Here is a 24417-nt window from a genome sequence, read left to right on the forward strand (position 1 = left end):
GCCTTAATTAAAAAAATAGGAAAATCCCACCTTTTAAGGGCAGCAATTTTGTTTGTGACTGAATAATGTGAATAAATAAATGTTCTTTCTTAAAATACAGGGTACATAAGTATACACACCCCTATGTTAAATTTCCATAGAGGCAGGCATATTTTTAGGCCAGTTATTTTATGGATCAGGATACTTAGCATCCTGATGAAGTTCCCTTGGCCTTTGGAATTAAAATAACCCCCCATCATCACATACCCTTCACCATACCTAGAGATTGGCATGGTTTTATTTCAGTTAGCTTAATAGCTGGTTTGACTTGTGTTGAGTGATGATGTTATGGAAAGTACCCCATGCCAATCTTTATGTATGGTGAAGGGTATGTGATGATGGGGGGTTATTTTAATTCCAAAGACCAAGGGAACTTTATCAGGATGCATAGTATCCTGATCCATGAAATAACTGGCCTTTAAAAAGAAAACTGTGCCTGTCTCTATGGGAATTTAACATAGGGGTATGTATACTTATGCCCCCCTTCTTTTCAGGAAGAACATTTATTTATTTACAATAAATTATTCATTCACAAAGAAAATTGGTGTCCTTAAAAGGTTGGATTTTTCTAAGTTTTTTTACCAAGGCTTTAAGATCAATTTCCCAAATATGTTTTTTTTATTCATCCTTTTAATCAACTTTAGCCTGGGTGTGTAAACTTTCTCAAATCACTGTATATTGGTAGTCAGTATCTATAGGAGCATGAGATTTTTCACCATTCTACTGCATAGACAGCCCAGTTTTATGTAAGTAGTCTTTCTAGCAGTAAAATACATTATTATGTTCTGCTCTTGATAGGGCCTGAAATTAATTTTTTTAAATAAACATTCGGTTGATTTTGTTTGAAATATTTTGAGATACAATGTACATCCCTTTTTAATTGGAACAAATCTGTAGCCCTTTGTATCTCATTCTACCTACTTCTTATTAAAAACACACACACACACACACCACACACACACACACAGTACAGACATTGCATATGAAGGCAGCCCATCAGTATTCAGTGCAGCATCAGGCAGATAAACGGAAAGCTGGTGTGTTTTGAAGAGCAGCATTTCCAGATTGACGGTTTCCCTTCCTCTGCTCCCTCTTTCTGTCTGGACACCAGGAAAAACTGGAGAGCCTCCATCCTCTCCGCTCCATCTCACAGCCACTGCTGCATGTCTGCATTTCATTCCTTCATCACCACCCATCACAATATGTCTGTCCCCCCACCTCCTCTGCCCTGCTCTCCCTCCCATCTCTCTCTCAACCCTCCCCTTGCCGTTTTTCCCCGTCTTCACCACACTGTCACCAGGAGGCTTGTGGCATGAGGCATGATAGTTACATAACCACTGCAGCAGCGCTCGGGACACTGTGTGTGTGTGTGTGTGTGTGCGTGTGCGTGTGCGCGTGCGCGTGCGCGTGCGCGTGTGCGTAATTAGCCAAATTCTGAGATTGATTCAGTCGGCATCCATTCACTAGTCTCTTCCTGTCTCTCTGTTTGACTGTCTCTGTCTCTCTCTGTCCCTCGGTTTGTTTCCAGCTCTCTGGGATCTCTCACTGTTTATCTGTACTTGGAGAAGGATTTATTGTATATCACCTCACATTGTGTCTGAAATGGATGGTTAAACAGGGTAGCTACATGCACACATTCACATTAGACCAAGAAACACAGTGGGCCCCAGGAGAATTTTACAGTTCCAGAAATCGTGTTTTCAGTCTAAACAGCCTGTGAGACTGTACTTAAACACAGCGGCGTTTCCGGTTGAATGCTAACACGTTAACATGCTCTCAATGACAATGCTACCATGTTGATGGTGTAAGGTTTAATACAATAACACGTTGATGAAAATATTGACCCTTTTTGCTGATTAGCCCTAAACACAAACAAAGTACAGCTGAGGCTGATGGGAATTTGGTTTGCAGCTATTTGGTCATAAAGCAAAGTATTGGATAAATGATAGTTTTGACCTAATGATGACGCTGAGGAAATGTATAGCAACAAAGTTATTACAATTCATCCAGAGGGAAAGATTACCTGAACAACATGTCATGACATTCGTGATGATGTAAAAGAAAAGTCAATTTTTAAAGTCAATAGGATTCATCCTCTGAGGAACGTCAATGTCTGTACAAGAGTCATTGCACCCATCCAATAGCTGTTGAGCTATTTTTGTCTGGGCCAAAGTGTCGGACTGACCAACCAAGTGACATTGTCATCCCTAGATCCATGCTGAAATCAGTACTAATGAACCTTAGCAAAGAAGATATCAGTCAGAGCCCACATTGGCTGAAATAATCCAAAACTGACCTAGAAACTGATATGGAGCTGCTTAATAATAAGAGTACCTATTTCTACGATGCTCAAACTATTATTAGCCCTTTATCAGCAGCGCAGGAAAGCATTTACGCATGTGGGATTCTCTGTTTTCTCACTGCAATGCAACTTGGGATTTATAATAATGTCAGAACAGTTGTATGTACTCAGTCGTGTATCTTTGACTCTTGTCAGTGAGCTAGATATTTTTCAATGCCTCTGCCCGTAGTGTGTACTGATTGTTCAACAGGGAGAGTTTCTTGCCCATTCAAGTAGTGGAAATGCCCCAGCAGCTAATATTCTTAATTTTGTCTAGGCAGATATTAAATATAACTTTTACCACTCACAATCTCTTATGACACCTCGCTCTTCACTCCTCTGTTGGAACGTACTTTTCAAGTAGGCTGTATAATAGATGATCAATACTCTGTTTCACTGCGAGGTAAACCCATGTTAGACCTGATTGGACGGTCACACACCACCCACTCACTGCTGTTTTGGAAATTAAATTTCTCCTATCAACTAAAATACTCTAAACAAACTCGCTGTGTAGTCATTGAGCTGGGCTTCAAGTTCTGACTACACTGTGCCCAGTTTGTAGTTGTAAACAAGGTTAGAGAGACAGGGAGTCATGTCATTGTGACTACAGCTCATTGATGGATCCGGCTGAGGAGCTCATTTTATTCTTAGTAGGCGTTTTACAGCCTTTAGCAGGTATTACTATTAGATGAAGTACTTTGAGAGGTGTTGCAGTATTGAAATTTACAGGAGCATAATAACTGCCAGCAAGAAGACAATTGAGGTTATAATAAGGAAAGGATTGGAACTAAGAGACAGAAATTATTTGATGTAAGCTGCCAAATTGTATCACTCTGTGTCTCAGGAGTATTATAGAGTTAATAGGTGAGACTGACTTTAGTTTAAGTCTTTAGCTGTAATAGCTGTGTGACTCTAGGCATGGCAATGTCGGTCAGTCCACCACTACGGTCCAGACAGAGATATCTCCACAAGTATTTGGATTGCTGTGAAATTTAGTAAATTCATGGTCCCCAGAGAATAAAGGATACTGATTTGGTGACAACCTCCTCCTCCCCTCCCCCCAACCTGACTTTATCTTGAGCACCACCAACAGGTTTACATTTTTAGTTTTTAATGAAATGTCTCAGCATTTATTGGATGTGTTTACATGAGATTTTGTGCGGATCATTGTGTCCCCCTTGGGATAAATTGTGTTGACTTTTGTGATCCTCTAACTCCATCCTCTGACACCATCATCCAAGTTCCAAACTAATGCCTTTCCCATCAGCCTCAGCTGTACCTTGTGTTTATGTTAATTAGCAAATGTTAACAACTAAATTAACAGGCGTGTTAACATTGTGTCGTTGTGAGCATGACGTTAACTAATGTAGCTCATTACAGCCTCCCAGAGCCACTAGCATGGCTGTGTAGACTCTTGTTCAGCGGTCCTTGCTGAATGGACATTCCCTTCAGCAAGGACAGGTTTCATTGTACTAGATTTAAATGAAACAAGGCCCATCCATGCCCACACAGTTCTCCATCTCTCTCAGCCAAAGGTCTAAGTCAGTGTTATGCCCATTTGAGTATTATTATTTTTTCCTGGCAACCGTTACATTCTCAGACGTCCTGGTGGAAGATGAAATATGCCCTTTTTCATCCATTTTTATTGTCTTTCCTGAAGGTCATTAATTGATTCATTGGGCTCATTCTCTTTACGATACATTTAATCATTATAAGAAATCATTTTTGATAAACTGCTCAAGCAACATTGTGCATACCTAGTCTTTGTTTTCATTTAGTTGGCAACATGTACTCTAAGCCCATTTCATAGTGCCAAGCCATTACCTCACCGCTGCGGTGGCATTGGACAGTCCTTGAATTACAGGAGATATTGGAGATTGAACCAGAGTACAAACCGTTTTATGGGGTTTCAGATGACAGGCAGAATGCTCAATCCCTACCAGCTTTATACGACCCGTAACTGACCATGACCTCTGACCTCCCTGTGGGCGAGGAAGAGAGAGAGACATTTCCCTACAGAAATGAATGCAATAGAATAGCAATGTCTCATTTTTGTTATTTACAGCCGAGTGCTGATGAATTAGAGTTTGGTCTGTTGTTCTGGTAGCTGAGCAATAGCATACCTGGCTAGCTCACACAGTTAAGAAAATAGATATACAGTAGATTGAAAATGCACAACAGGGAAGGAAGGAAGGAAGGAACAAACTAGGATGCAGTAACTTTCTGCGTATGCATCCAGCACTTCTAGAAGCATTCCTAATCAGATAGCTGAGTCATCCTGTGTTGGTGGCTTGAAATCGTGACCCACACTGCTAGCCTGTCCTGCACAGGCAAAGGCCTTTTTTATACAGGTTGCTTTGTTAAAATACCTCGTAGCTCATTAAATGGGGTTATTACAAATCTGACTGGAATGTGTGTTTGATCAGTCGCTGTTCTGTTCTAATGAAGACATTCATCTGCAGAACATCTGATGAGTTTTGTTGTTGGAGACAGATTGTAAGGGAAGTCTTACTACAGGTTATAAGTCCCACCCTCATCCATTCATGCATGCAGTGGTGGAATGTAACTAACTCGATGTACTTTGACAAGTACTTGTTTACATTGAGCATTTTCTTTGCACGGATTACTACATGTGTAACACATTAATCTTTTTTGCTTGTATCAGTGTTCATTCCCTTTCAGTTTCTTTGTTTTGCACACCACAGTGGTTCTTAACAATTAAAAACATCTGTCTACTTGTACGGCTGTTTCAGGGCCTTTACTTTCTTGATTAGGCTAGTAGTGTTAGTACATTTGTGAGGCCCTGTACAGATTGTGCAAACAATACCCCCAGTGGACAATAAAGACGATCTATCTATCTAGTTTGCTGATGGAAGGGAGAGAGAGAGAGAAGATGAGGGTAGTTTTTTTTTTTGTTACTAAATTATGTTGCAGGCTCCCTATTAGGATCAACACATCAGTTCAGATTTGATTTTCACACTCCATGCCCCAGCGAGCAGAGAACAGGGCTCACGGCCCTACACGTTCAGCTGATAAATACAACACAAGGCCACCCTCACTCCTTTTCTTTCACATTCCCTCTATCTCTGTCTCTACTGCTCTGCCTCTTTATGTATGGCTCAGAATACTGCATCTTTTTTGAATGAGTCTCTCCTCTTCAGTAGGATACTCTTCCCCTCTCTATTTCACACCCACACTTCACAAGTGTGTGTGGGTGGGTTGGTGCATGCGCATACTCGTGGACATCCCATGGGTCGGCTGTGAGAAGGACAGCTGACACTGCGTCACTCAATCAGCCTTCTTGCTGCTGTCTAAAGCGTCGGTCACATGGGCGGCTTAATGACGGCCTCAGCTGTTACGGCGTGCGTAAAGTCTGCACAAGGCAGCTCTGTCTCCTGGCAACATCCCACAGCCCTCTTATTCTGCGCTGCGCCGAGAGATGAATCACGTCACTGTCCTGATGTGTTCAGCTGCCATTGTGGCCCCCATGGCTCTCTCTTCCACTCAGGAGCGGTCCGGCTGTCTAAGCAGCTCCGCGCTTCGTCCCTGAACTCGCTGCACCTCGTCCCAGCCTGCGTCCCTCCTCTTCTCCTTCACCTCGCTTCTGTCACGTCCCTCCCCTACCCTTCTCCTCCCTGTCGCTTTTGTCTCGCTCAGTTTCTCTCTGTCACTCTCTCCTTGCTCATATATCAATGAAAGACCTCCCTCTGTCTTTCTCCTTGTGTGTCCCTCTTTCACTCAGTCAGTAGAACAGGAGGACATGCTGGGCTTATCAAACAGAATCCACAGACAACCAGTGTGCATCGTAAATCAACTGTATCGGAACATCAACTTAAGGCTTTTAGTAGAGTCATCAAAATGTTTGACGTGCCACAATAATTTCAAGTGCACCCTAAGTTTGACTTAAATGACTGCCTTACATTACTGAATTGAAAGAAATCTGAAAATTAGGTTTAGGTCAGCAACGTCTTTGAAATGCTGTTGTCTAATCCATCAGGACATGGTGAGTTCTTGGCAGTGTGCTGAAGTAAAGTTAGTTCATCTCTCTGAAATCTTCTTACGGTAACAAGCTTACGTACATGTTTGTTGTGGTTCCCATTCAGTGCTTGAAAGGCTTATCAAAACCGGACTTTCTGACTCTGTCAGAACCATTTGTCTCATCCGGAAAGGTATTCATGTTCGTCAGGTACCTCCAGTATTTAATGGTGTTTTTGTAAACTAAGTCACAGGAGTGCAGTGCATTTGCGATGAAATCAATACCCTTTCTGTCACCACGGCACAAACTCTAATGCATGTGTCCTCGTCCAGAAACAAGCAGTGGAACAACATTTGCTATCCTGTCAGTTTATAATGTCACAATTACAGTTTCGTATCAACATTCCTCTCTCCACGTAGTCTCACCCGTCCTATCCGCGCCTTTGCTCTTCTTCCTAGCAAGCCCCCTCCCCCTCTAAAGCTATTCAAGTGGCACACTGCAGGATTATCCTTCAGCCTCTGAGACATGCTGGTTTGGTCAGACTTATCGTCCTCTCTGGGTACACTTTGGCCACAGAGGTCAATGCTGCAAAAATAAAAACAAATTGCCACACATTAACCATCCAAAGTGCCAGCTACAAAGGACACATTTGGACTACAAATTCATACATCTGCAAAGGAGTCTTTTCAAGAAGTTGTTTGATTTCAAATTTTTAGGTTGTTTTTCTTTCACAATGATGGATTCAACTATGGTAAGTGACTGTGCAGAAGAATATTTGGTTACTTACAAATGTGCAAAAGTTTGAACTGTAGTATTTTGTCAGCTTCAGGCTACAATACCGCCTCTGCAGTCACAAAAGACTCCTAAAAGACTGTCAATTACTAAAGGGAGCGCTTTGACTGTAGCAAGTGTTATGGTCAGTGATTGAGTTCCAATCCAAACGGATAAATGTGTCTTATTCCAGCTGTTTTTAAATTTTACCTATCTTTGCAATATTGCTTGGTATTTCTTTGCTTCATATGCAGGCCTATTTCATTATTCTTTCCCATTTATATCAAATTTGCTTTGCAGAAACTAAAAATAGTGATATTAGGAAAGATTCTCCGTCTTCGCTAAGACTTCCACACTAGTTAAGGGGGGGGGGGGGGGGGGGTTGGGAGGGTGTGTTTCAGTAACTGAGGGGGATTGATCTCAATAAGTATAGGCCCCTTCTTCACAAGGCTTACCACTTCTACACCCCATCCTTATCCATCCATCTCATGGGACACGTGACAATCTGCTGCAATGGACCAAACCTGAGACTTCTCTGTTATGTGTTCTCTCTTTCTCTATGTTGTTTAGCCCAGTGAGCCAAGGCTGATGACTTGTGTGTCCACGTTGTCTTTTCGCACAAATCCAAAGCTTCTTCAGCTCTCAGACACTGTTTTTTCACCTTTCATATGATTATCCACGCTTCAGAATGATTTGACTGATTGCCTAGTTTGAGATTGTCCATTAATGAGAATGTGTGTGCACCGCTGTCTGGGAATTATCGTGTTAACTCCAAGCACTTTCTAGACATCATCAAGGGTTGTGTGTGTTATTGAGTGTGTGAGTTTATGATTAAAACAAGCCTGTGGGTGTGTTGGTTTTAGTTATGAGCTGGGATTCTGGCATTGTTTTCCGGAGCTTAACTGGCTTTGATGTCACCAGGTGTTGTAGTCACCGATGTAGAAGCTAATTGGAGGATTGGCCTGATGGACAGGCTGCTAGACCAATGGTGTTTCTTTGTTGCTGAGATTAAGCCATGCTACTTTAAGGCTTCTTAGCTGCATGGTGCCTACTTGCATTACATTTACGTTTTCATGTCATATGTCATTCAGTGTGTCTTCAGCTAAATATAAACACATTTTCTTACCTCCATAAGGTTTAGATTTGAGGCAGATGGTGTGTTCTGCTGTCTTTATGATTGTGTCTGCATGTATTGAGGAGAGAGCCATCGACTAATCTCACAAAGTGAAAGCACTGTCATCAAAGCTGAGCAAATTTGCTTTTGGGATTTTTCCATGTTGGAAATGGAGAATATACAAAAAAATTAAACCCAAAGTAAACTAAGTATGAGTCAGTTTGGGTTTAACTTATACACACGTTCAGATATCATTGCAAGTGGGTTTTATTATAGGCAAATTATTGTTGGTCACTGTGGTTACACATGTACATATAAACAGTGAATGACCTGTGCTCACCACATCCAGCTGCCAAAAGAATATCATCCTTCCTGGGGGGTGCTAGTGGGGAATTTGCCAGAATGTTGATTTTTAAAGGAATATTTTTTGGAAGCGTAAGATGAGAAGACCAATACCACTCATGGTAATGGTCATTAAACTGATGGAAGGTTACAGAGGGTGCTCATAGCAGGATTTTTACAATTATGTAAAAGTGTATTCTTGTCAATTTTGACATGTATACTTTTGGCTATACTCTACTTTATAGATAATGATTAAAGGATTAGGATAATATCAGTCAGTTTGTGGATTAGCAAAACCTTCAGTATTTTTTAGTAAAATGTTGTTTTCCAAAAAGAGAAACGGTATGCTGTTTGTAATTGTATAATGGTAGTAGAGAAAAGTGCACAGAAAACCTTTTTTTTATTCTATGAACCTTCCTTTCAGAAATAAAAGCTACGAATTACCAGAAAAATGACTCTGCTGCTGATCCCAGTGCAACTGAAAAGCTCAAGTTGTCTCTGATTTAGACACTGATGGGAAAATTGCCAAATCATTAAAGAGTTATTTGGTATTTGTATTTTGTGGTGTGCTGTCTTGAATTCACCAGTGCCTGAAAGCCTGGACAGTTTAAGCCCCACAGACTGGTGTGATGGCTGGTGACAGTAACCTGGGTCTTTGATCAAATATAGCTTGGTTTGTAGAAACACTGTGCAAGCAGGAATAGACCAGAACCAATCACACTGAGCACGAATGTTCCCCTGATAACATTTTTGATGAGTGGACCCCCTGTGACACACAGTGTATTGCTGGAGCTGCTAGTAAAAATACTTTCCCTTCGTAAGCTGACCCTCTAGTTTCTTATTTTTCTCACAAGGACAATCACGTTGTCATACTATGTATAAGGAAAGTGAGGTCAGGCCAGTTCACATTGAGCCTAACACAGAGAGTCATTTTTCATGACTCATTCCTGGAATGAAGGATGTTGCAGGAATGAGTTTGCACTTGACTGCAGAAGGAAGTGGAAGGATAGAGCACGGAGGGCACTGGTAGTATTTGAACCAAAATATTCCTTGTGCTGCAGCAGACTGTAGAGTGCAGACTCAGCTTCTGATCTGAAATGGCCCCGAGTCATCCTTCATATGCACTGACCTCCATCTCGCATGCTTACTAACACGTAGTTTGCATTGTGCATACTTGGAATCAATCAATTATTGCTTTGTGCTTTTAATAACATTTTACAAAAACTCATCATTTTAATTAAAAGTTATGTAAGAGTTTTACATGGTTGTGCAGAAGTAGATAATAACAATCAACGGCCTTTAATTGTTAACATCAAGAAACTATGTTAGAGCAGAAAAATTATTATTATTTTTAATAGGCTCATGCAGTATATTGTATAGCCATGTTGGTTTTTGCAGTGCAATGAAGAGCTCTCTGTCAAGGGAAAATCATTAGTTACTGTATGTGAGCAAAATGGATTAAGCTTCAAAAGAGCTCAATACCGATGAAGCATCTCGCAGTCTCTTCTGTTTTAACCAGGGTGGTAAGATATCGACCAGACGTCAAACAAATAAATATAAATTGCCCTAAACGCTGGAGGAAATCCAGCAGCAACAGTATTCTGCCGGGTTTACAAAGCAATGGGCGATTAAGCCACATCATTAAAGGACATCTATAGCTGTAAAAGTAGGCATATTGATCAGGTATCAGGGTTTACGTTCTGTTTTATTCTGAAACAAATGTAACCGACAATTTAGGGAGACATTTTAAGACTTTTTATTATTGTCGGTGCAATACGACAACACATTAAAGTTTTCACAGATATGACAAACATAGACAATATAGTGCAATATAAACAGTGACAAATGACAAGTATGACGCACAAAACATACTATATGCACATGCAAAATAGCTAAACAGACTGGCTATACAGTAGTAATGGTTATATATGTATTAAAGGTGGCAATTACAAAATTACACAAGGTGCAATCTGGCCTGCTATACACAAGGTAGCATGTGTATTGTGTGCGTGCATGCGTGCGTGTGTGTGTGTTGAACTACCTCTCAGATGTAATGTGTCAAAAGAAGGAGTATTTGCACAGCGGAAGGATTAAGGTTCAGAGCTGCGTGATGGCCGTGATGCGCCACTCTCTCTGGTATCTTTTCTAGGACATGCCAATATAAGATGCCCCCTCTTATTCCTAAAGGCACGGCGCTGTATGCATGGCATGGCGGAGGAGACTATTTATATCACATTATTATAAACGTCTCGAGTAGAAACCCTCACACTGAAAGGTTTTCCTCAGTTGCCAGGGGAAATTGCTACATTGCTTCTCCTCATTGTTACACAAAGGCTAGCTTTGTCTTCTAATGTCTGCTCATGCACGTCCTCTGTACTTCTTTGTTCCTGTATTTGTTTAATGTAATGTCACTGTCTGACATTGTTGTTGTTCTCTTTGTGTCTTTCAGTGCATGAGGAACCCAGCTCTGCTGCAGAGGACAGGTTTAGTCATTAGAGTGCTTTGCCACATCCAGGAAAATGTCTGGCTCCTACGATGAATGTGCAGGTGCTGACGACACCATGGACAGCTTCTGGGAGGTACAGACAACACTGTCATGTCTGGTCTGATGGGTTTTCAACCTGCAACCCAAGCCCTTACCCTCCTCTGTGTCTTGTATTGATGTGGCTTCTAAAGCCCACCAGAGTCCCCAGAGAAACTATGACAATGAGATTAGTGTCACTGAGTTTTTACAGAAAAAGGAAGTTTTAGCGATGCTGTTTGATACCCACTGAGACTCAAATCAGAAGGCATATGAAAAATTACCGTAAACACGGCCTTGTGCTTTAAAGCAAAAGCCATTTTGCCGGGAGTATGATAAAAACTCTCTGAAATCTGCCTTATTTTTACGATTTATGCTATGCTGTTGGTACGTATGTGTAACAGATGGATGTGAGAGTGGTATCAATCTTCTTATCCTACCAATGGCAAGAGTATTTCTTGAAATGTCAAACGCTTTAAATTAAGATCTTCTCAAATGTGACCTAATTAGAAATTTCCCCACCTCATTAAGCAGAACTGCAGCTAAAAAATATGTTATGCAGCTGAAAAGTTGCAGTGTAGGTATTTTCTATTTACAAGCTATAACCAGTCTTCGGTATAACTAGACTATGATACATAGTACCACTTGTACACAGTTGGGTCTGTATAGTATACATGTGTCATATAGTTTGACACATTAAGCTTTAAAAAAGGGAAAGAAAATGAAGCGTTACTATCCAAACAGACACTCTTGCATTATTCTCATTCCCATGTACTTTTTCGAGCAATTAGATGTGTTTTAATAGCCTTCCTTAACTCTTTTTCCAGAGTTTTGATTAATGAAGCCCAATCCTGTCCGGAAAGAAAAACACATTTAAGTTATGAATTATAAGGATAAATATACTTCCAATATGTCAAAAGTAGGACCTCAAAATAACCTTTTGAGCATTTGTTTTTGTTTGTTTTTGTTTATCTTTCAAGAAAATGCTAATTGCATCGAGAATAATGCAAGAATTATTTTCATGGTGTATATGTTGCTATTTGGACACAAACCCAATTAAAATTCAATTGCTTGCATTAGGGGAAACTCATAAGAGGTAAAAACAGGATTTTATACATCAAAAGGGCAACACATTGGTGGTAGAAAGGTTTAAGATTGGGATCAAGACAATGTACTACTTTGTTTAAGATGTGTGTGTCAACTTAAAACCTGCTGCAGACATTTCTTATGTTTTGTCAGTATATGTATTTTAAATCATTTTTGTTGTAAACTGTGTCATCACAGGATACGTCACAACAAATATAAACAGAACATCAAGTTCAATCCATCGTCACTTCTGAGCTTCTGGGCTGAGATGTAGCGTCTGTACTTTTTACTCTCACCAAATTAGCATTAATGAATTCCCTCCGTACAGAGTCTTCTTTGTAGCCTAGCTCGTAGCCACGGAGACAAAGACAAAGAGCCTCAGTCGTCACTTGCTCTGAGGCGGCCTTTCACCACATGCACCTGCCTACAACAGCTGTGTACTAGCAACAAAGCTCGGGTCAGCTCAGGCTTTATGAAGAAAAACACTTCATTCTCAGGTTTTGTCATCAGAAACATTGATATTTGATACAACTGGGCTGAGAAACACAGTCAAACTCAACACAACCATGAAATAATCACCACACTGTGAAAAAAACAAGTGTGTCCACCAGTCCACCTGCGTGTTGTTGGTGTGACTGGGCAACCTGTCACACAGGCCAAAACTCTGATGGTCACACCTGTCTCACTGCCTCCCTGCAGCTCTCATCGCAAACAGTGACCACACATGCATGCTCATGTCAGGACCAATCACAGTGCAGCGCTGCAGCCAGCGAACACATCAGACACGTGTGTGTGTGTGTGTGTGTGTGTGTGTGTGTGTGTGTGTGTGTGTGTGTGTGTGTGTGTGTGTGTGTGTGTGTGTGTGTGTGTGTGTGTGTGTGTGTGTGTGTGTGTGTGTGTGTGTGTGTGTGTGACGATGTACACAGCTACATCTATTTACAGCCTACAATGCACATGCGGTCTATGGTTTCTATGTATTTCTGTCTCTACCTCGCCGTCTATCCCTGAGAATGTCTCGCTGCATTACACCACTCAAGGGGATTAAAGCAGTCACATACACACACAAACACAAGCCCATGTCATTGCATAACTACACATGCACAGGCACGAGCAACCCCCTCCTCCCCTCCTCCTCCTCCTCCTCCTCCTCTCCCCTCCTCACTACCCCTCCTTCATCATGCACCATGAGCTCACGCCCCCTGCAGGCATTGAGGAGGCGGATCCACATGGCCTGGCACTGCTTTTTTAAGGCGGTATTGCTTAAGGTGGCCAGATTTCTAATAGAAAAGGCAGTAAAATAATTTTGGCCGAAAATAGGATTTGTTTGAATACTAGTCATGGAGGACTGAGTAGGATAACAAAAAGACCTTTATTCAGAAAATGAATGTTTCTTGCTTGGGTTTAAAATGTGCATTAATAGGGTAGCATGTCATATAGTTTAATTAATGGAACATACAATTTATAATTTTCTGGACATACTTAGAGATATGCTTTAAAATATCTAAAATCGTACTGGATAATAACATGCTTCATAGGGTAAAACGGGTTAAGAAGCCCACTCGTGTGTAATTGAGCCAAAGCCCAACAAATGAAAGTCGAGTTTATGTCTCTGTGTTGCCATTTGGAAATGTCCATCTTACCTGCTTGTGTTTTGGAGTTTGGCACACATCTTGAGGACACTTGATCTAAAATTAGTTTTAAATGATCTGTGTATTTTGACAGACACAGAATTAAATTTTGGTTATCGATGAGGAGATAAATGTGGGGAACCATTCCTAAGTTTACATATACACTAACGGTCAAAGGTTTCGGTTGACTTGCAAATTTCCATTCCACTCCACTATAGACAGAATACCAGCTGATCTGAGTGGGAGGGTGTGATCTTTAATGCAATATCTACATTGCTTATTATCAGCAACCATTCATCCAATGTTCCAAAGGCACATGCTGTTTACTAATCTGAAAAAAAACTAACTGAGAAAACATTGGAGAACCCTTTTTGCAATTATGTAATCACAGAATGTAATCTGAAAACTGCTGTCCTGATTAAAAAAGCAATGCAACTGATCTCAGCTGGTATTCTGTCTATAATGGAGTACAACGGAAACTTCTAAGTGACCCCAAACATTTACCCGGTAGTGTAAAACATGAAAATTCCCCCCCCCCACACATATATACTATATCTGTCATCTGATTTTTTGTTGTGGTGTAAAATGATTTAAAGACACAAATATTATGATTTTTGAAAAGACATCATGTTTCCGGGAAACAGTTATCTTACAACAAAACCTATCCGCTAACTACTATCAGCATTCAGATAAAAAAATAAGTGAAGAATAAACCATAAATTTGACACATACCTGTCTTTAGAGTGTAGAAATGGTGAAAGAATTAATATATTGTTTTCTTTTGGGGACAAAGAACCCTAAGCCTTTTATTATTATTATTATTATTATTTATTATTATTACTATTATTACTATTGTTACTATAACAACTATATTTAATACTCTTCCAACACATGACTACTAAAACTGTGTTGGTTAATGCACAATCATACTGTACATACAGAAGTCATATTCAAAAACTAGTAATAAAAAACCTAATTGCCTCTTCTCTTCCCCCAAGTTTACCGTATACAGTACATCTCAAAGTGTATACGTGTCATATATTTGAACTAGACTTAGACTTAGACTTAGCTTTATTAATCCCTTTGGGATGACTCCCGCAAGGAAATTAAAGTTACCAGCATCTGATACAGCATGAGAAGGAGAAAAAACAAGAATACAACACAAAAAACACAATGATCATAATGATGCGCAGGACAACACACAGTACATGTGGTCACATGAAGGGATTTTTTGAGGTGAAAAATAAGGTCCCCGGGGCAGTCAGGTCCCACTGATATAGAAAAAAACACTTTTAATCAGTTGTTTTGTATATTTGGATGTAGACATGCATTTTTGTATTTTTATTTATTCTGTGACACGTGTAAAGAGAGATGTTCTTTCTGTTCCATCTACCTGTTTGTCTCTGTGTTCTCAGGTGGGGAACTACAAACGTGCTGTCAAGAGATTTGATGACGGCCATCGGCTCTGCAATGACCTTATGGGCTGTCTGCAGGAACGTGCCAAGATAGAAAAATCCTATGGTGATCAGCTAACCGCGTGGTCCAAGAGATGGAGACAGCTCATTGAGAAAGGTCAGCATGTGGGACGGATGGGTTCAATAAAAGAAATAGCTTGACAAATGAATGTACTTTACGCTGTCTTTCATTTGGCCAAAGCTCCGTTTTCGCAGTTTGATGTTTGCTCTCTGGTAATATTTGGCCGCGTGTTATTGCTCTAAATATTTTATCTGGGATGAATCATTTTGTCCGACCCCCAGGCCCACAGTACGGCTCTGTGGAGAGAGCCTGGCTGGCTGTCATGACCGAGGCAGAGAAGGTGAGTGAGCTGCACCAAGACGTGAAGAACAACCTGGTGAACGAAGACGTGGAGAAAGTGAAGAACTGGCAGAAGGAAGCCTATCACAAGCAAATGATCGGTGGCTTCAAAGAGGCCAAGGAGGCGGAGGAAGGCTTCAAAAAGGCTCAGAAACCGTGGGCCAAGAAGCTCAAGGAGGTGAGGGGGCTCCAGAAACCTTTATTAGGGCTGCACAATATGAGGAATATATCTCATTGCAATTATTTGGACTGATAATACTACTGTCATATGATTTACAATATTGAAGGGAATGATCATTGTTGCATAATTCTCATTGTCACTGAAAAATATGAGAATAACAAAATTGATGTGTCATTTTTGCGAGGATCTGTACCAAACCAAGATTTTTTTTCTTTAGTCTGTAGGATAACATTTCTAGGCCTGGGACGTCTCTGCAGCCCCACAAGACTTAATTCAGAATGGTTTGACACATATTTTGCCTATAACAAACATTGCAGCCCTCTGCGATTTAGATATTACTCTAAAACGTATTGCGATTAATTGTGCAGCCCTGAAATTGAATTTGTTGCTGTATTCACTTCATAAATGCGCTGCCTTCTGGTTCTTTCTGGCTCACACCTTGTGCTTGTGCTTTTTTTTTTTTGACTTGTGTCCAGCTGTGTCACATCAATATCCATTCATTCATTCAGTCAGTCATTTCCCAGAATTTTTTACTTTAAACTTAAGATCATGGTAAAAGATAAAACACATGATTGGGGAAGGGGATGCAATACATAAAGTGTCACCAGGACTTGCTGATCTTTGAACTTGATTTATTTGCTTGATCATTGGTTTTTAAGTATCTGACCCCCAAGTATACAGTTTTAATTTTCAGCTTCGGGAGACAATTTGTAGATACCGTAGTTTCTTCTCTGTATAAAACCATTGATTTGGCCCTGTGTTTAAGGTTTATTGAATATACCTTTTGTTTTTGCTTTTCTGAGGGGCTGTTTGAGTTTGTTGCTTCGGGGTTGACCCTGTGTGATATGAGGGGATTTAGACCCTATTAGACACTAGTCTGACTGGGATTTCTTAACTCTACATGGAAACATGAATTCCCTACGTGTGAGTTGATATCGAAAAACAAAAATGGGCTGGAGCAAGTAGTAGCAGTGTTGTATGTTCTCACGTTGATCTTTTACCCTAATTAGCAAAATAAGGCTCTGATCCTGGATATGAGGACATCATAATATTCAGGCAGTTATATGTACGTATATGTAGTATATATACTGATCACATTCAAATCTAGTGTGCAAGGTCCTTCCTACTTTGAGATGAGTTGATGTGACTTTGTTCCTTTGGTCATATCAGATCATGTACGTGAGAAACTGACAATGCCTGTGTTTGGACCTACAGATGGAGGCAGCTAAGAAATCCTACCACATGGCCTGCAAGGAGGAGAAGCTGGCGGCAGCCCGAGAGGCCAACGGCAAGACTGAGGCTTCTGTCACAGTAGACCAGCAGAAGAAACTCCACGAGAAAGTGGACAAATGCAAACAGGATGTGCAAAAGGTGAGAACAAGCCCGGGAAAACCAAGTGAAGAGCTAAAAGTATTTTACCTTTTAGTTTGAGGCAGGTGGAAAATCAGTGATGTCAAGAAAAACAAAACAAGTTTAAGATTGTGTGGATGTATATATGTAGGAAACAGGGGGCTTTCGTATTTTTTTATGTCATGTTTTTGGTCATAAATACATATTTATTCTAAAACATTGCCCCAGCGGCATGATAAACCGTTGAAAGATTAGTTGTGGTGCAAGCTCAAGGGACATTTAAGTTGTATATGGACATTTTAGACCAATTTACTTCCAGAACATGTTGTTACAAATAAGCCAGCTGTAAAGGATTAAATAGATTTTCATTAGAAATAATTAAATCATGCTGATTTCCTTTCCCACGGAGGCTTGAGTTGTCAGTGTGTTTTGTGTTTTGTGTCTCAGGCTAAAGAGAAGTACGAGAAGTCTCTGGAGGAGCTGAATAAGTGCACCCCGCAGTACATGGAGTGCATGGAGCAGGTGTTTGACCAGTGCCAGCAGCATGAAGTCAAGAGGCTCACTTTCCTCAAGGAGGCCTTGCTGGACATCAAACGCCATCTTAACCTCACCGAGAACGCAAGGTTAGACGGGCGAAAAAGTTGACCGTTTTATTTGGGTTTTGTAGACGAGCCTGTTTAAGATCACTGACTGCAGGCTGACTGTGACATATGTAAAACTCAGTTTTTCCTTTTGGTTTCATATACTTATTGCTCGCATTTTCGATCAGATCTTCTGTTTTACCCATCATCTGTGTGTGCGCTTCTGCTTCAACACTGTAGTTCATCTGCATCACCATTATTCCCCCTCAATCTGATGTAACTTCATAATTACTGCACGCAACATGGGTAACAAACTCTTTGAGCGTGATTGCATACTGTACCTTTTACTTTTAATTAGAAATAATCACATTGCAAACACATTTTTGTCATAGACCAGTGTGATTTGTTGTGTCACATTCAGCACACTTGGCTTCAACTTGATTAATCTCAACCAGGCATGCATTTCTCATTAGCGTTCAGACTCACAGCACTAATTAATTGATTATTCAGTCAAAGACGTTTCTGCCAAACTAAATTTTGTTCAGAGTTTAATGCCTGTCACTTTCTGGGCTGTTTTTCAACCTGCGTGTAAAAACAAAGCTGGGACCATCAGCGTAAACGAAACCTCCCTTTGGTTGCTATGGATGATTCAAGCTCTCTGATCTTTAGAGGATTGTAGTTCATCCTGATTGGTGTCATCAGTCACGTTGGATGTGTTTACACCATTTCACACCTCTTCTTTACTAGTCATGACTTCACCTGTTGAATGCATGCGGCAGCTCAGTTTAAAGAGTAGCTGCATCTGCGGGTGTCCAGAATGCGCTACATAGAATAAGAGAATATCATTTTATGGGATTTTATTTACCACTAAATCCAGTGCTGTTTCCTCCTCAACCATCAAATAGTTATTTGGCATACATTTCATAGACAGTACTGCATATCATCCCCTTTAACAAAGAATATACCCCCGTCTTTCCAAAAAAACATTTTCCATTTTTTTTTAATAAATGTGCTGTGCGCTTCAATCGAACACAGCATCCATTTATTTAATGTTGCCGCTTTGGAAAATAAAATGTTGTGCTCTGTTTGTGCCTAATTCTACCAAAGACTGTATGTAGATAAATATGTTTTCTGTCTGCACTAATATATGAAAGAATAATCAGATTGGTTTATCCTGTAAATAAGGTCATGACGCTGAAGGTGAAAAGCCCTTTTTAATCTATTACACGTTGCAGAGATTTGCATAAATTGTGGCAACATAAACAACAATATCCTTCTAAAGGATTATTACGATTATTCAGGCCAAACACTTCAGCTGTTGAGGGCCTCTGCAGAAAACTCAGGGAGACACTTCTGTCTTGTAATGACCCAATGCTGGAGCTCTCTCAACCCAGAATTTGAACTACATTGTGGGTTCTGTTGCCAAGTTGGCAGCATCCCCCGGGTCTCTTCTGGCACTTTCATCGTCACCATTTGTCCTATTTCCCTCTCCTCAGCTATGCCACAATATACAGAGAACTGGAGCGCACAATCCTGGGTGCAAACACACAAGAGGACCTGAAGTGGTTCAGCAACAACCACGGCCCTGAGATGCCTATGAACTGGCCTGCATTTGAGGTACAGCATCAAACCTTCATACACAAGGATTAGCAACCTCTCCTTGGGCTTTAACCACTCTTCTTTATTCTGCTTGCGCGGGTTTCTTTTCACTCTCATCTCCAGGAATACAACCCAGACCAGGCCAGCGCTCCTCCAAAGAAGAAGAAACCAGATGGAGCCCCACCCACTCCGAGCACAGACCATGTGGCTCCACCTGGTGACCGTAGCAGGTTAGCAATCTCTTGTTTACAGTCACATCAATCACATTGAAAAACACGTTATCTTATTTTATAACATTACTTTATGCATGCATTATGTTCAAATGTATATATTCAAGTTATGTTTTATGAAAATTGGTCAAATTTGTATTCTTGAAAGATGAGACTGGGGATACTTATGTTTATATATATATATATATATATATATATATATATATATATATTATATATATATATACAGATGAAGACATGAAAGGGGAGAGAGGGGGAATGACATGCAGGTGGGTTTGGAGTCAAACTCACTGCCGCTGCATTGAGGAGTAAACCCTTCTATATGTGCGCCTGCTCTACCAGCTGAGCCACAGTATTTTGTTTTTTTTAAACATTAAATCTCCCCCTGGGGGCGCCTGGTTAGCTCACATGGTAGAACGGGCAATCATATGTAGAGGTTTACTCTTCAACGCAAAGGCCGTGGGTTCGACTCTGACCTGTGGCCCTGTCATCCCCCCTTCCCTCCCCTTTCAAGTCTAAGCTGTCCTATACAGATAAAGGCCTAAAATGCCCCAAAAATAATCTTTGATATCCCCCCTGGGTTTTCTCTATCCTCCAGTGTGAGCAGCTATGAAAAAAACCAAGGTTTCTCGACTGAGTGGTCCGACGATGAGCAGCCCACTGCGAACTCTGGCAACGAAAATGGTGGGAACGGGAATTCTTTCGAAGATGATGTCAGCACTACTGGGAAATCGGTCCGCGTCCGCGCTCTCTATGATTATGAAGGCCAGGAACAGGATGAGCTCACCTTCAAAGCAGGTAAGTGTGCTTGACACAGCATACAAGTTTTATTCTACCATTGTACACAGTTCACGTTCACTCATTCATTTATGAACTTGATGTATGGAAAGGTCTTGGAACAATGCAGGCGGCAGTTTAATGATAAGCTGAGCTGTAGCATCACACAGGTGCTCAAAAATCCCCAAGTCTGTCCTAATGTCTATTCTAAAGCTCTCTTCCTCTATAGAGGATAGCAGTGCTTAGTCAATAATAGCCACATGGAAACAAATTACAGGCACTTGACGGCAATTAACACAAGCTCTTTGGGAAACGGCGTCAAAAAGTGCTGCAGAGCCCAACACAGTTGCATGAAAACCAATTTAAAAGACCAGTTTTACACAGAGAAATAACTATTGAAGAAGCCACAGCTGTACATCTTCATCTTGATTCCCGTACTGCACATTCACATCCTATTCTTTTTAAGGTGTTGATTGATTTGATGATTTTAGGAATATCTTACGAGAGGGTCTTCAAAGACTGAATGTGACAGGCGCCTGGACCCTGCAGACTTTTCTTAACAAAGTTTCTATTTACATTGTGTGTCACTCACACACCGTGTCACCAAAACTTGTGGTGTGCATCTTTGAAGTCAAACAACCTCCTTTCCCCAGAAAACATTTACAAAGCCGATTTTTCAAATTCTTACAAAACTGCATTGTTTGCATCCTTGTTTATTTGCAATTAGTCTTCTTTACATTTTGTTGGCACATTGCTGCTTTTCTTGGTGTTTTACCTCCACCTGAACATCAGTGAAGTAGTATTAAACCATTGGCAGGAATTGTTGTATTGTAATTGTATTGCGACACATGTTCATGTGTGCGTTGGTTAGATAAACTGTTGTGAATAAACAAAACCGGTTTCATAGTGTCACTAGGGGTCAAAAGCTACACAGGGTACCTTTAGTCTTTGTTGGGTAAAACTTGGATGGCACCTGGTAATCACATTGGTTTAATTTAAACTCATTAGATTTGTGGGAAAAAAAACTAAAATGCTAAAACACTTCATCTTTGAATTTGGAAACGAGAACAAAAACAGACAATGTGGAGCAGTATTTACACATATCTCCCATTTCAGCTTAACATTGACTATTTGACACAGGACGGCGTGTTGTTTAAGGAGTGGTGTTCCTTCACAGGTGACGAACTGACCAAGACTGAGGACGAAGATGAGCAAGGCTGGTGTAGAGGTCGCTTGGACAGCGGCCGAGAGGGACTATACCCGGCCAATTATGTCGAGCCAATCTAGTCCCGTTATTGGACATGGACACGCCATTGGAGGCAGCTCGAACTGTCCCGTCCAATTGCACCGCACATAGCCAGAGACTTAAGAGCAACACATCCCTTGCCCAACAGATGCGCCAAGCAGTCTTGATCAAAACTTAGTAACCTAAAAGACAATATATCAGTATTATATATTTTATCCAGCATTTGTGGTGGGTGGACCTACACATTTAAAAACAGGAGCAGCAGTTGTTCCAGTATATACACACTCAACTATAACATCAAGAGAGACAGTGCAGGAACACATTGCTTCTAAGTGTAGCTGTATTTAATGTATAATGCAGCTTATTTAAACTTGCAGTACACTGCAGTCTGTTCTTTTGTGAGAATGGGAAGATAATAGAAACCGTTATACCCATTCGACAAAGACAAGCTTCTCTAACCTGCATTGTGTATATACAGTGTAACGCCATCTTTGTGTAGCATTTTTAATGCTGTGTGTGGTCAGTCATCATTCTTACATCCGGAATGCTGTGTAGTGTAAAAAGTACCACAAACAGTATCCTCCTATTTTTTTGTTTTTTTTGTTTTTCTTTTGTGATTTGGTCCGACCTCTTTTCCAGTGTATGCAGTGCTATGTGTGATTTAACTGTTTCTGAACTTGCATAGCAGCATGTGCTATGCAAAAAAAAAAAAACTTGCATTCCCTGAATCCTGCAGCCTCATTTAGGCTACAACTTGATGCAACACTTCAACTGCAAATGCAGAGTTCACTTTTTAGCATCACATTCTTCCGGACAAGCTTCTGTTTTCATGAAAGGAAGCTTGTTGATGAAGTGATTTTATGTTTTCTTTGTTGTGTTTTTTGACATGTTTCTTTTCTCAGCATCACAAACCCATTGACAAAGCATCATCTTCATGCAATCCAAGGAAAAGGATACACAGTCTCTGCAGAAGCTTCCATTCTTGGTTCATTGATTCAGGTGTAGTTTTAATCCGTTACTGCTTACAAGAAACACGAGTAAAACATTCCCTCAGAGTGAAGCTGGATCAAGTCATCTTACTAAACCTGTGCCAGTCACTTTTCTTCCAAAGCGAGAGGCCGTTGAAGGCATGTCGATGCGTTACTGTGCTACAGAGGGTTGTCTGAAGATCGAAGCCTCTTCAACAGTACGTGAATGTACCACTGTTTAGGCTGGAAAGAGGGCATAATGTCTAAACATGGTTTTCCACCGTCACTTAAAGCCTTGTCTAGCAAAAAGCACTAGTTATGCGGCCCGTTTCCCTGCTGAGCCAAAGAATGATCCAATACCATCAACTATCCATTTTCTCTCCATGCAATAACAAAACAGCTTCAGTGAGGATCATCTTTTTGCTGCTTCCCCAATCCACCCAAACTTCATTTGTCTGCAAAACACCACACAATGACACAGGGAACACATTCGTCACCAGTACTGCACTGCATGTAAGCTGACTCTTACACAATGCAGTACATGGTTATTTTTAAAATCTTTAACTTGTTCCATAGGAATTACATTTATAGCAGAAATTGCATTCATCAGATGTTGATTAGTGCGTTGTCTTGCTATAAGGCACACCTAAATCTCTGATTAGATGGGAGAGAGACTTTTTTTATATATAATGTAGTTGTCCTGAAGTTTTAAAATTTCACTGGACCAACAGCAGTCAGATGTGTTAAGCTCTGTGTCTGGAACAGGATGTGACAGGTTTGGGTCTCACACGTGAGAAGGAACACATCACCAGCTCACAAGTTGTGTCTTAGAGTAAAGCTGTCCAGCATAGCAAAAAGGACTCCTATCATTAAAACTGTCCTACATCCTCAATGTGCGTATGCACACACACACACGCACGCACGCACGCACGCATACACCCACAAACACACACACATTAAACACACAATATACAAAACACGCAGGTTCACATACATAATCCACATAACCAGGTTAAAGTTTTGGGGGGGAAACCTCTTCATCATCCAGTGTGTATGAGTTGTGTAAATGTAACAGAAAAAGAAATGTAAAAAAAAAAAAAAAATTGCAAGTGATTGACTATTAAGACAAAATGTAGTGTTATACATGTAAATGTGATTCATTAAAATAACAGCATTGGGAAACATATTAAGTAATAGATACCATATCTTATGAATTTCATTGCAATGGAATTGTCAGTGTATCATAAAAGCGTGACGTTATCCCACGCTGTCAGATTTGTATATGATGATGTAATTTAAAGATTATATTCTATTGTAACTGTACAACTGTTGAGTTGAGAATTGAGACCTGACCATGTTGAGGCAGTAAAAAGGTGTACATGTAAATGCTTTTTTATGTTGATGATCTTTTCCTTATGCACACAGGGGACAGCAGCTCATGTTGTGGAAACCCTATATTAGCGGTCTAGAAGATGTATGTTCATAGTTAGTGATGTACTTTTATCTCCTAACTGGTGTAGTGCCTGTTCATCTTGATGTAACAAGAAGTTCATTTAAATATGCATAAAGATGATTATGATCACAGATAATGACGATAGTGATGAAAAACTAGACTCAAATTTGTTGTGATGGTGTCAATATTGCGATATTGGTTTGAAAGGGAAACAAGTTTGTTGAAAAAAGTTAGTGTCCGTGTGTTGTTGTTTTTTGCATGGACGGCACTTGACGTATTATACTATTCCTTGTTTTTATTTCAAAGGGCGACAATTGGTCACAAATTGCTTTATTCTGGATCCTGAACATAATCCCAAAGATAGAAATGTATAAAAGGATTATCAATCAAGGCTGGGTC

General features: G+C 40.4%; 1 protein-coding gene across 2 annotated transcripts in view; it reads left to right on the top strand.

Moving 5' to 3' along the window:
• Positions 1-24247, top strand: part of pacsin1a (protein kinase C and casein kinase substrate in neurons 1a) — a 35665-nt gene extending 11418 nt beyond the window's left edge. The window contains exons 1-10 of one of the 2 annotated variants that reach the window (XM_032520430.1): positions 6840-7107; positions 11033-11162; positions 15234-15390; positions 15576-15811; positions 17030-17185; positions 17612-17787; positions 19242-19362; positions 19468-19574; positions 20173-20372; positions 21529-24247. In XM_032520430.1, coding sequence (XP_032376321.1) covers positions 11103-11162; positions 15234-15390; positions 15576-15811; positions 17030-17185; positions 17612-17787; positions 19242-19362; positions 19468-19574; positions 20173-20372; positions 21529-21638 — 1323 coding nt within the window. In that variant the 5' untranslated portion in view covers positions 6840-7107; positions 11033-11102 and the 3' untranslated portion in view covers positions 21639-24247. Of the gene's footprint in view, positions 1-6839; positions 7108-11032; positions 11163-15233; positions 15391-15575; positions 15812-17029; positions 17186-17611; positions 17788-19241; positions 19363-19467; positions 19575-20172; positions 20373-21528 lie in introns of those variants that run through there. The other variant, XM_032520429.1, reaches the window with a different exon arrangement.
• Positions 24248-24417: the final 170 nt, after the last annotated feature.

The sequence above is a fragment of the Etheostoma spectabile genome, chromosome 7, assembly GCF_008692095.1.
Source record: "Etheostoma spectabile isolate EspeVRDwgs_2016 chromosome 7, UIUC_Espe_1.0, whole genome shotgun sequence".
NCBI classification, from domain to species: Eukaryota; Metazoa; Chordata; class Actinopteri; order Perciformes; family Percidae; genus Etheostoma; species Etheostoma spectabile.